Source organism: Heterocephalus glaber, unplaced genomic scaffold, assembly GCF_053883595.1.
Source record: "Heterocephalus glaber isolate CG9 unplaced genomic scaffold, H.glaber_assembly_v1.0 deba00001429, whole genome shotgun sequence".
NCBI classification, from domain to species: Eukaryota; Metazoa; Chordata; class Mammalia; order Rodentia; family Bathyergidae; genus Heterocephalus; species Heterocephalus glaber.
In genome coordinates this window covers 447,582-459,650 of record NW_028258294.1, presented here as the reverse complement: position 1 = coordinate 459,650, position 12,069 = coordinate 447,582, and the positions used below count along the sequence as shown (strand labels likewise).

The window sequence follows — 12,069 nt, the reverse complement described above, 5'->3', positions numbered from 1 at the left end:
TCTTCTTTAATTTCCTCTGTGACCCATTGGTTATTCAGAAGTGTATTGTTCAATTTACATGTGTTTATGACATTCTTGTGGTTTCTTTTGCTGTTGATCTCCAATTTTATTGCACTACGGTCTGATAATATACAGGGGATAACTTCACTTTCTTTGCACTTACTTAAACATGTTCTATGAGTGAGTATGTGGTTTATTTTGGAGAACAACCCATTTGCAGCTGAAAAGAATGTGTTTTCTAATTTGGTGGGGTGGAACACTCTGTAAACATCTGTTAAGTTCATTTGTTCAAGAGTTCAATTGAATTCTAGTATTTCAGTACTTAGATTTTGTCTAGTTGATCTATCTATTTGTGACAGTGGGGTACTGAGGTCCCGCACTACTATTGTATTAGTGCATATATGACTTTTCATGTCCATTAGTATTTGTTTTACATAGTTGGGTGCACTAGTGTTTGGTGCATAGATATTTATGATTGTCATCTCTTCCTCTTGAATTCTTCCCTTTACAAGGATGTAGTGTCCTTCTTTGTTCTCTTAATCAGTGTTGGTTTGAAATCTACTTTATCTGCCAAGAGGATAGCTACTCTTGCTTTTTTTGGGTTCCTGTTGCACAGAGTCTTGTTTTCCACCCTTTATCTTTCAGTCTATGAGTTTCTTTTTGAATTGTGTTTCTTGTATGCAGTATATTGTTGGATCTTGGTTCTTGACCCATTCTGCCAGTCTATTACTTTTGATTGGTGAGTTGAGACCATTAACATTGATGGTTGTAACTGGTACGTATTGACTTATCATTGTCATGACCTTTTCTTTTTGTTGGATTCTCCCCCTTTACATTTAATTTCTTGTTGCACCCAATGGGTTCATTCTTCTGTGCTTCCTGGGGTTATGATCCTCATTGTCTGTTCCTAGGATATTGCCTAAAGTTTTTAAGAGTGCTCGTTTGGTATTCATGAAGTTCCTAAGATGCGCTTTGTCATGAAAGTATCTTATTTCTCTATCAAATTAGAAAGATAGTTTTTCAGGGTACCTCAATTTGGGTTAGAGGCAGTTTTCCTTCAGGGCTTGGAATATGTCTCTCCAAGCTCTTCTTGCCTTGAGGGTTTGCATTGAGAAGTGTGATGTGATTCTGATGGGCTTTCCTTTGCATGTGATTTGTTTCTTTTGTCTAACTTCTTGTAGAACTTTGTTCCTCTGTTGGTTTTCTCTAATCTTAACAGTTATATGCCTATGTGTAGATTTTTTTTGATCAAGGCTACTTGGAGTCCTTTGTGCCTCACTCAGCTCTATGTCAATTTCTTTTCCCCTGCTTGGGAAGTTTTCTGCCATCACTTCTGTGAACAATTTTTTTATGTCATCTGCACTCTCTCCTCTTTCTTCATTGACTCCAATCAGTCTTCTGTTATTCTTCTTTGCATCATCTAGCAGCTGCTGGTTTGATTTCTCATGGTCCCTTACAATTTTAAAGCAATTTTTCTTTTCCTGGTCACTAATTGCAATCTTCTATATCTGAAATTCTGTTCTCACACTGGCTCATTCTGCTGCACAAACTTTCAATGGAGTTTTTAATGTCCTGGAAATCTGTTTGTATCTGTTTTATGGATTCCATTTGTTTCCTATGTTGGGATTCCATCATGTTCCTCAGCTCTTCAATTTTTTCATCTGTGTCCTCTGTAGATTTATTAATCATGTCCTTCACCATGGGCACAATCTCTGCTGTTATCTGAGAAATTATTTCTGATTTCATTTTTTTCAGATCCTCTTTTGTTGCCAGTTCAGGGAGTGCAGGTGGTTGAGTATCAGAGTATTCCATCTCGTTTCTCTTTGGGGTTGCTTTAGGTGATCTGGAAGTCTGGCTTTGAGACTTGTTTATGTGACTTCTCATTTCAAGGGTGGTGGTAGGGGGAGGAGTGTGTGTATGTGCTGCTGGTGCCCGTGCCACTCACCTCTTTGGCACTGGGGGCGGTAGTACAGTGGCCTCGAAGGCTCCTCCTCAGCGCTGGGGGCAGCTCTGCTCCTTGGCACTGGGGGGTCAGTTGATTTTAAGTATTCTTGTGTAATACTCATAATAATTAGTTCAATTTAGTCATTCTACATAGTATTTATATTTCAAAACATCATGTTGTATGCTACAAATATATACAATTTTTACTCATCAATTAAAAATAAATGCAAAAAATAATGGGTTCATAGCTATATTTCCTATTCAATTCTAATATTATTATTATTATTATTATTATTATTATTATTTGGTTTTGTTTTTTGTTTTTTGAGACAGGGTCTTGCTATATAGTTCAGGATGGTCTTGAACTCACTATATAGCCTGGGCTGGTCTCGAACTCACAGCAGTCCACCTGAGTGCTGGGATTATTGGCCTATGACACCACATCTGGGGATTATTGTATTTTTAAGGAGCTAGTTGATTTTATAATTGTGTCTTTCTCTCTCTATATATATTTCTCTTTGTTTCTTTTTCTTTCTTTCTTTTTGAGGCAGGGTCTTGCTATGCAGTTCAGGCTGGACTTGAACTCACTGTGTAGCCCAGGCTAGCCTTGAACTCACAGCAGTCCTCCTGCCTCAGCTTCCCAAGTGCTGGGATTATAGGCATGTGCTGCTATACCTGGCTCTATAATTATATCTTTTCTTTTGCACTGAAAATCCTAACCATCAATAACAGACATTGCTTCTTCTAACAATGCAAAGGAAATAATTTCAAAATTACTATTAATAAAACTCATATTAAAACCAAATGAAATTTAAAATTTTCTTTTAATGTTTTTGTATAGGTTGATTTAATGGAAGAATTAATTACTCTTATGTTGATTTCATTTAATTAATTTTCTTTGAAATATATCTTCTCTGTTTTGTTTTTATTATAGGTTGATCATTTTGGATTTAATAACCCCAAAACTTTTAAACAGCGTTACTTAATATCTGATAAACACTGGCAAAGAGATGGTGGATCAATACTTTTCTACACTGGTAATGAAGGGGACATCATCTGGTTTTGCAATAACACGGTATGTGCAGATCTGTGAAATTCTCGTTCATACAATTTGTCTTTTATTATGATAAACTAGAAAAAATATTTTGAAGGATAAATGATCATGTATTAGTATTTTCAAAAATGGTAGAGGGATTGAACCCAAGATCTTTAGACTGAACTATATCTCCAGACCTTTTAAAATTGATTGATTGATTGATTGTTTGAGATAGAGTCTGAGTTTGAATTTGTGATTCTCCTGCTTCAGTCTCCCAGAGTGCTAGGATTACAGATGTGACCACCATACTAAGCTAAGCATTAGAATTCTTAATTATAAAGTTCTTTAAAAAATAATAAAAAAGCAAACTTGCTAGTAATAGAAAAATAGCAAAACTATATGAACAGACAGTTCACCAAACAACTCATACAAATATTCAAGAAGCTTGCATGTTCAGTTTTAAAGAATTACAAATGAAAAGAATCAAATGCTTTTCAATTAGCAATAATTGTGCCTTGCTAAACCTCATTGGTTATGATATTGTCACTGCACAAAGCTTCCAATGCTTTGCTTGGAAAATGGAATTTTAAAAATTGTTTTATAAATTCCAGTTTATTTCTAGAGCAAGCAGGTTATGATGGCCATAGGAGTATTATTGCATATAGTTTGTGTCAATTATTGCTTCTAGAAGATAAATTCAAGGGTAGGGATCTTTGTATGTTTATTCAGTGTTGTATTTTAAAGTCCAAGACTCTATTACTCATCTAATAGGTGCTCAGTAAATATGTGTTATGTGTATGAATAAATAAAACCAAAACAAAGCCATTACAAATAAAAATATACATGTTTGACTGACAAATGGGAATGGGCAGATTGTGAAGTTTAGCTTTCCTGTTCTAATATTTTTCTTGTCTTTGTGAGGGTGAAAATTATATAACTTGGTAGCTTGCTTTTTCTGTACCTTTTATATACTTAAATCCATTAACAAAATTTAATTTAGAAGGACACATGAAAAGAAGAAGATGTCTTTTTCAGTGTGTTAATGATCTGACTAGAACATGTCAACTTTCTACCAAAAAGCAATTCTGTGAATTATTGTAAAATGGGGATTAATTGTATTATCTCCAAAGCCAATATCTGGCATGGTGCCTGGTATTCAGGAAGTCTCAGTAAACTCTTGCTGAATTGAATTGAAACTAAAGATATGAATCCAACTATACTGTTATTGGATTCCTCATTTCTGATTTCCTGTGGATGTTAATCTAAATACATTAGTTGAAAATAAAACAAGTCCTTGAGAAATGAGATCCTAGGATGTCTATGTCTTTTAGATCAGTGACAAGTGAACTCAAGATTTCCTTTCTGTCAGATTCCTGCTCCCTTATTCTTTGAAACAATGGCAACCACCTTGTCTCTTTTCTTTGTGTGACCTTTTTTTATGTCAGGGTCTCCATACAGCTTCCCCAGTCTGGTGATTTCCAACTTCTTGTTCTTTATTGTAGGCAGGAGCTGTTCTTGCCTCCATTAGACACAGCTCCACATGTACTTCTGCAGAACCCCAGGCTGGCTGCGGATCCCTATTGTGAGGAGTGTAGAAAGGATGAGCTACTTAGTACAGGAGCAGTTCCAGAGAACCTACCAGGGGTGGAAGCTAGAAGGGCAGATCCTGGCCCTCGCTAGTCTCACGCATCTTCTTTATTTACTAAAACATTCCAATTGGATGTTCTCTTCTGGGCATTCATTTTTTGAAAGGGAGTGTAGCATAGTGGTCAAGAGTGAAGACTTTTAAGCAGAATGTCAAGGTTTGAATTCAGCTTTTGCTACTTTGTTGTGTGACTTTGGGCAAGTTTCTTGTTCCGTGTCTCGGTTCTCTCATCTGTTGAATAGATATAATAAAAGATATCTATTTCATAGAGTTGTTATAAAGACTAAAATAAGATTAAGGAGCTTGTAGTCACGTAATGTTAATATATTATGTGGGCCTCTGTTAAAAAATAATACCTCTGAAATAGATGCAGTCAAACAATCACTACTTTGTGAATCAGTTCAATTAAATTGCTTCCTCTCAAAGCCTGAAGCCAACACCACAGTGATCTGAATATTATGATTCTTACTCTTAAGACACTGATAGTTTCACAGGGCAAGAAACACATGCAAGCAGATATCACAGTGTGTTAACAGAGATCTACACATAGCACCGTGGTGTTGAAGAAAGGGTGATTGGCCCTACAGAGTGAGGTAGGCTGAAAAAAGCATGCTTTGGCTGGATTTGTAGATATGTGACAGGGTGTGAGTAGGTCCTAGGAAGAGAACATTGTTATTGGAATCATCACCAGTATTAGGTTAAATTTTCCGTTCTCACATGCATGCTGTTCATTTATTTTGTGGTACTGGGGATGGAAGTCAGGGCCTTGTGCCTTTTGGACAGGCACTCTACCATTGAGCTACTTCTCTCATGCAGTTCTTTTAATGTGCACTTATTGATCAAAACAAACAACATTTTAAGTTGCTTAGTTCTAGTTTGGGAGTGGTAACTTAATAAAAAGCAACAAGATACATTTAGGAGTGACGGTTTTGATGTATGCTAGATCTAACCCACCTGTGGTTGCTTGGAATGCTTTGATGAGAAAGATTTTGAGGCTACAATTGAAGTGAAAAAATTCAGTGAATGATTAGTGATCAGCCATAGGTGTTTCAGCAAGGCAGTCTAACAGCACTTGATGATTGTACTCTGGAGCCACATAGTCTTTGTTTGAATCTTGGCTCTGCCACTTGTGTGAATTTCAAAGTTCATTTCAAATCTTGTGCCTTAGTTTTCTTGTCTGTAAAATGTGCCTGTTTATTATTTAGTGTGATAATGTAGTGAAATCATACATATGAAGTGTTTAAAATAGTGCCTGGTACACATAATGACTCAGTTAATATTAGCTATTGTTAGCTACTATTTTGTTTCTAATAAATAAGATTAATTTAAAATCCCAAGGGAGTTTAATATGGTTATTTGTACTGTTTCCTTTTTGATGTTATAAATACTTCTGAGTAGGTGGCTAACTTAGGGATCTTTAGCAGTGTCCTAGAATTTTTGACACGCAGTGCAGTTTGAAGACTGTTTGAGACATAATGTTTATTCTACATCTAGAGGTTCGGGATAAGAAGAGTTGGAATGACTGACTAGTGGATGAGCAACTTGAACTTACTTTTGTTTCACTCTAATAAAGTGTTCAACTGTGCAGCTTTCCAGAGAACTCTTCCTGGTCTGGTTTCACATTTATTTCATATGCTTTGGTGATTTTTTTTTTTTTTCACATCCCGGTTTTATCTTGTGACCCTGTAAACTCTTCTTAGGGGTTCATGTGGGATGTGGCTGAGGAACTGAAAGCTATGTTGGTGTTTGCTGAACATCGATACTATGGAGAATCCCTCCCCTTTGGTCCTGACTCATTCAAGGTAAGAGTACTTCTTACTTTTAAGTTTAGAACATTTTTTACATCCACGTCCCACTGTGAGATAGTTTTAACTCAAACTGCCTGAAACATCAGTAATTTGTGCTTTGTCTTTCCTTTCCATGAATAATTTGAGTGGTCAGACCAGCCTCAGGCAGGCAGTTTTGCTGAGGGGCTGCAGAGACCTGGCAGAGCCTGGCCCTATTTCAGAAGGGTCAGGCAACAGTTCTGCTTTATAAACCATACACTTTAATTATTGGAGCTGCTACTGGAAAAAATATAATGAGCACATAAATATTTGTCTAATAAGATGTTTTTAAATATAATCAATAAAGTAAGGACCAATAAGCTCTCTGATACAGTTCTGTTCTTTAGCTGAGCTTTTTGTGTGTAAATTACATATATGATTAGAGAAATTGACAGGTCTTGAAATCATTGAGAAGCAGCCAGCTTGCTGTGAATAGAAACAAAACTCTCTCTAAATGATTATAATTCATGCTCCATTAGCAAAATGGAGCCAAGGACTCTCTTGGATATGCTCTTTCCCTTTTTGGGCTCACAGAATTTGTCAGTAATATGAAGGCTGTCACATATTATTTGAGGATTGGAAAAAATGACACTCAACTATACACAGTACCATAAATACTGGAAGTAAAGAATAGTGATAGAGCAGAGGTAGGTAATTAGAAAACATACATCTTGGATAGGGAAAGGCTAAAGGAGTCAGTGGCATACTTAGGCAAGAGGGAAGCTGGAAACTGATTCAGTAATGTGCCAAGTGATGGAAGGAGTCAGAGCAATGAGATGCAAGCATGAATTCTCAAATCTTGTGCATATCTATGTTTGTAGCTGCACAATTCATAATAGATAAATCTTGGAAGCAGCATATGTATGTCCATCAAAATGTGATGTTTATACACAATGGAATACTAGTCTGCCATAAAGGGATACATTTGAGTCATTTTAAGGAAAATGGATGCTCCCTGAGACCATAATGTTAAGTGAAATAAGTTAGAAACACAAGCTTAAATATTGCAGTTTCTCTTATGTGACAAACCCAAAGTATAAGTAAATTAAAGAGAAAAATAAAAGATAGATAATGGGAAACAGGGAGATAGATCTTTTGCAAATGGGAAGATGGCTAAGAGATGGAGAGAGGGGAGAGGGCAGGGAAGAAGGGGATGTAAAAAGAATTAAAATCTGTTATGTTCATGTACCAGTGCCCCAGGATGAATGCAATCATTTTGCACTGCAAACATGTGTTAATAGAAATTTAAAAAGTTAAAAACCAAGAAGCAGCATGTATTACCTCACAGTTTCTTTAGGTAAGGAATTTGGAGTGGCTTAGCTGGGTGGTTTTGTTTCAGGGGTCCCATGAGGCTCATATGTCACCCAGTGTTGTAGTCATCACCAGTACACTCGACTGGAGCTGGGATATCCCCTCCATTTGCACGGAGGTCATCACAGGAGTGATAAACTCACATGGGATCTTAGCAAAAAGCTTCACTCCTTCTCCTAGGCTTCTTGAAGGGCCTACGTGAGTGGCATCATGACTTGGCAGCCAACTTCCCTCAAAGTTGACGGACCAAGAGAGGAAGAACAAGGTGAAGCTGCAGTGCTGTTTTGGTGAACTAGCCTTGGTAGTTATGTGCCATTGCTGCTCCTACATTTTATTCACTAGAATCAAGTCACTAAGTTCAGCCCAAGTTCAAAGGGAGTGGAATTCTGCTTCACCTTTTAAAAGAAGGCGTATCAAGAATTTACAGATACCTTCCCCACCCCCACCTCAGCCTTCTCAGTTCAGCAGGGCTCCACTTGAACTTCACATTCCTACACTGCAGAGAGAAGTGGTACGCATACAGTGAGCTGGACGATCATAGGACTTAATGAGTTTTTCTTCTCTCAGGCATCACTGCTACCTATTGTGCTACCTATTTTCCAATGCCCCCAAATATATTTTTCCCTTTTCAATTTTATAGCTGTTTATGATAGGCAGCCTAATTTGTTCCAGTTGTTGATACGGTGGACATATATATAATCATTTTGATGGGGAAGGATGAGTTTTATTTTTACTCGTGATCCTTACCTCTTTTGTCAATAGGATTTAGTTTATCTTTGACTACATGGTGGACATTTTAAAGTGTCAAGATTTCAAATAAAAGTTATAATCTAACCATTGTCTTTTATGTTTAGTTTTATTTTCTATCACATTTGCTGTTAAATGTTACTTAGAATTTGTTTCTGTTACTTCTACAACCTCAACATTGCCTTTAGAAAACAGCATTGAATAGAATTACATTTGAAGATATACTATGTTCTTCCACAAAATAAGGAAAGCTATTGCTTTGACTGGGCATTTTAGCTCAATTGCCTAGAAATTCTATCTGGAGAAGAGTTTATCTGACTCTGGCTCTTTTCTGGACCTATTTTATGCTTAAGCTGCTATTATGTACACATTTATACCCATGTTCTTTGTTATTTTTCTTTAGGATTCTAGACACTTGAATTTTCTGACATCAGAACAAGCTCTGGCTGATTTTGCAGAGTTAATTACACACTTGAAAAGAACAATCCCAGGAGCTGGAGATCAACCTGTCATTGCCATAGGGGGCTCTTATGGTGGCATGCTTGCAGCCTGGTTCAGAATGAAATATCCTCATGTGGTGGTTGGGTAAATACATTTATGCTGGACGTGATTGTCAAGGAAAATTTAGAGATTTGTTTTGGGTAAAACATACTCCATTCTATTGTACTGAGATTTCTCATTTCTGTCTCATTAACAGATAGGTATGTTTTTCTCATCCTTTTTGTTCAGTCTCAGTTCAACTTTAAAACTTGAGTCTAGTAAGTTATATATTTCTTTCTCTCCTCTCTTGTTTCTCTTACTGTTTAGAGCTCTTGCAGCTTCTGCTCCTATCTGGCAGTTTGAGGATTTGGTTCCTTGTAATGTGTTTATGAAGATTGTAAGTACAGATTTTAAGAAAAGTGGTCCAAATTGTTCAGAGAGCATCCGCAGGTCCTGGGATGCTATTAACCGACTCTCAAATACAGGTAAGCTGTAATCAAGAGAATGGATTTGTGTTTGTTTGTTTTTACTTTTCATTATTTGTTAAATGTAACACTTCCACTCTCTTTTCTTTTTTTTTGGTACCGGTAATTGAACTCAGGACCTTGCACTTGTGAGGCAGGCATGGTGCTACTGAGCTAAATCCCTGGTCCTCTACTTTCTTTTTTTGAGGGGGTGCTGGGGATTAAGCCCAGGCCCTTGTGCAATCTAGGCAAGCAGTCTACCACTGAGCTATAGCCTCAGCTTGACATTTCCACTTTTTAAGCAATATTTCATTAAAGTAAAACACATTAAAAAATACACAAATTGAGATGTATAGCTTAAAGAATTTTCACAAAGAGAGTACTTAGTGTAATTAGCATCCAGGTAAAGAAATAATATCATCAGGGTGAGGTGGTGCATACTTGTAATACCACCTCTTCAGAAGGCCGAGGCAGGGGCATTATGAGTTTGAGATTAGTCTGGGCAACATTGTGAGGCCCTATCTCAAAGAAAAAAAAATCATGATATTTCTAATACACACACACACACACACACACACAAATAATGAAAAAAGGACAAACAACAGCATCTGAAATATCCTCTCATGACTTTCTGTCATTACCTCCACATCTGTCCGGCTAATCACTATCCTCCTTAAACCATAGATAAACATTTTTAATAATTGAAATTGCATAGTATGTGCTATTTTATCTCTTATCTTTTGCTCAATGATGTATTTTTTGATACATCTATTTGTTTTATTTGGTTGCAGTTTATTCTCATTTTTCTGTAGTATTTCTATTTATTTATTTCAATAGTATCTTAAAGCAGGGGAATAATGCAGAAGACTAATTCTGGTCCATTCTATGAAAATAGGCAACATGAGATTATCAAGTTGCTCTAAAAATATTTTGTCAAATGTTGAAAACATTCCTGGACAAAGTGGTATAGAAAATTTAATTTTTTGAATAGTAAGTGAATGATGAATGACCTGTAAAGACTCTATTGACTTGTACTTCTTAGATTCCATCAATGTAATTCTGTTCCCAGGCAGTGGGCTACAGTGGCTTACTCAAGCCCTTCACTTATGTAGCCCTTTAACTTCAGACGACATCCAACATTTCAAAGAGTGGATTTCTGAAACATGGGTGAATCTGGCCATGGTGGACTACCCTTATGAGTCTAACTTTCTGCAGCCTTTGCCTGCTTGGCCTATCAAGGTAACAGGAAAATATCCTCTCATCATTTTTAGCTACAAATTTTTCACTTTTTTTCATGTGCTTCTCTGACTTTCAGCATCAGAAGAAATCCCAGTGACATAGGGATTTCATGGAATTAATGACATCTGAGTGGAAATCCTGGGTTTGGTCACTTTGTATTATGTGACCTTGAACATGTTCCCTAAATTTTCTGAAACACCATTTTCTCATTTGACAAATGGAGATAAAATGCATTGATTATAAGAGTTGTATGAATTAGAAATATGACCAATGCTTGCTTTTAATGGGGGTAATTATTATGTGCTAAATCCTGAGCTGTGCACTTTGATATGTATTTAATCTGTGATATATTTATAAAGCCTGGATCTATATAATATATGTTTGATGTTTAATAAGTGGCAACTGCTATCATAGTACAGTGAACCCTCAAGTTATGACCAGCCTGACATATGAACAACTTGAGTTAATTAGGTTAATGGAAGATTCATCTGCCTCTTGTTGTCTATAGTGTGTACCCAGGTAAACATCCAGTTCTCAGCTGTATTGACTTACAACCAACCCTCCCTTGGAAACTGATCGAGTGTGTAAGTCAAGGGTCCACTGTAATATGATTAAGTCAGTTGCTATTGCATTCCAAGTACTTCATACATTATTAAAGGTGATCACCACGCAGTGTGTGGCAGAGTGGAAAGAGCACCAACTTGACGATGAGGGTTTGGCCCAGAACTGCTGCTTCCAAGCTGTTTGATCTTGGGCAAGGTGATTCTCTTCCCTGAGCCTCCATGAGTCTTCCCTGAGTCTTCCTCTGCAGAACAAGGTAGCAACAGTTACTTACAGTTGTGCTGAGGGCCAAATAAAACAGTGTGGATGTGACACACTCTGAGAAGTATAAAGACACGGTATATCCACTTTAGGTTCTTTTACAGTTTTAAGGTTCTTTTCATGTCAAAATTATTTGTTGTTTATGCTCTTTTTTAAGCATTTTTTTGTGAAGAACTTTTCTGTTAACTTTAAGATCAAAGGCTAGCAACCTGATGGGTAAGTTTGAGAATATAATTGATGCTATAGCTAGAATGGATGTGAAATTAAAATAGAATTAGTATTGACAGAATTGGTATTGGTATTGGAAATGACAGCCAAGTTTTAAAAGTACTTCCAATTAACTGTCCTTTTGAACTATTAAATGTACAACTTGCTTAATACTTTGTAACTGAAGTGAAAAAACCCATTCACTATTAGATTTTTTTTTTAATGTACCAAATGTTTTGTACATAGCAGGCTGGAGGTAAATGTGCACTGAATTAAATTGGATATTGATTCAAAAGAGCAGATCTCTCTCATGTAAGAAAACCTGGATCCATATATTAGATTTAACTC

The 12,069-nt window shown here is 36.6% G+C and overlaps 1 protein-coding gene and 1 non-coding gene across 5 annotated transcripts in view; one reads left to right on the top strand and one right to left on the bottom strand.

Moving 5' to 3' along the window:
- Prcp (prolylcarboxypeptidase) overlaps positions 1-12,069 on the top strand; it is an 85,183-nt gene that overhangs the window by 49,736 nt on the left and 23,378 nt on the right. For all 4 annotated transcript variants that reach the window (XM_004868279.3, XM_021247171.2, XM_021247173.2 and 1 more), the window contains 5 exons: positions 2,879-3,019; positions 6,326-6,427; positions 8,913-9,094; positions 9,317-9,474; positions 10,523-10,692. In XM_004868279.3, the coding sequence (XP_004868336.1) occupies positions 2,879-3,019; positions 6,326-6,427; positions 8,913-9,094; positions 9,317-9,474; positions 10,523-10,692 (753 nt within the window). The remainder of the gene's footprint in view (positions 1-2,878; positions 3,020-6,325; positions 6,428-8,912; positions 9,095-9,316; positions 9,475-10,522; positions 10,693-12,069) is intronic.
- Positions 3,403-3,538, bottom strand: LOC147827832 (U4 spliceosomal RNA). Its single transcript, XR_015451703.1, has one exon. It is a non-coding gene; the product is annotated as a U4 spliceosomal RNA (small nuclear RNA).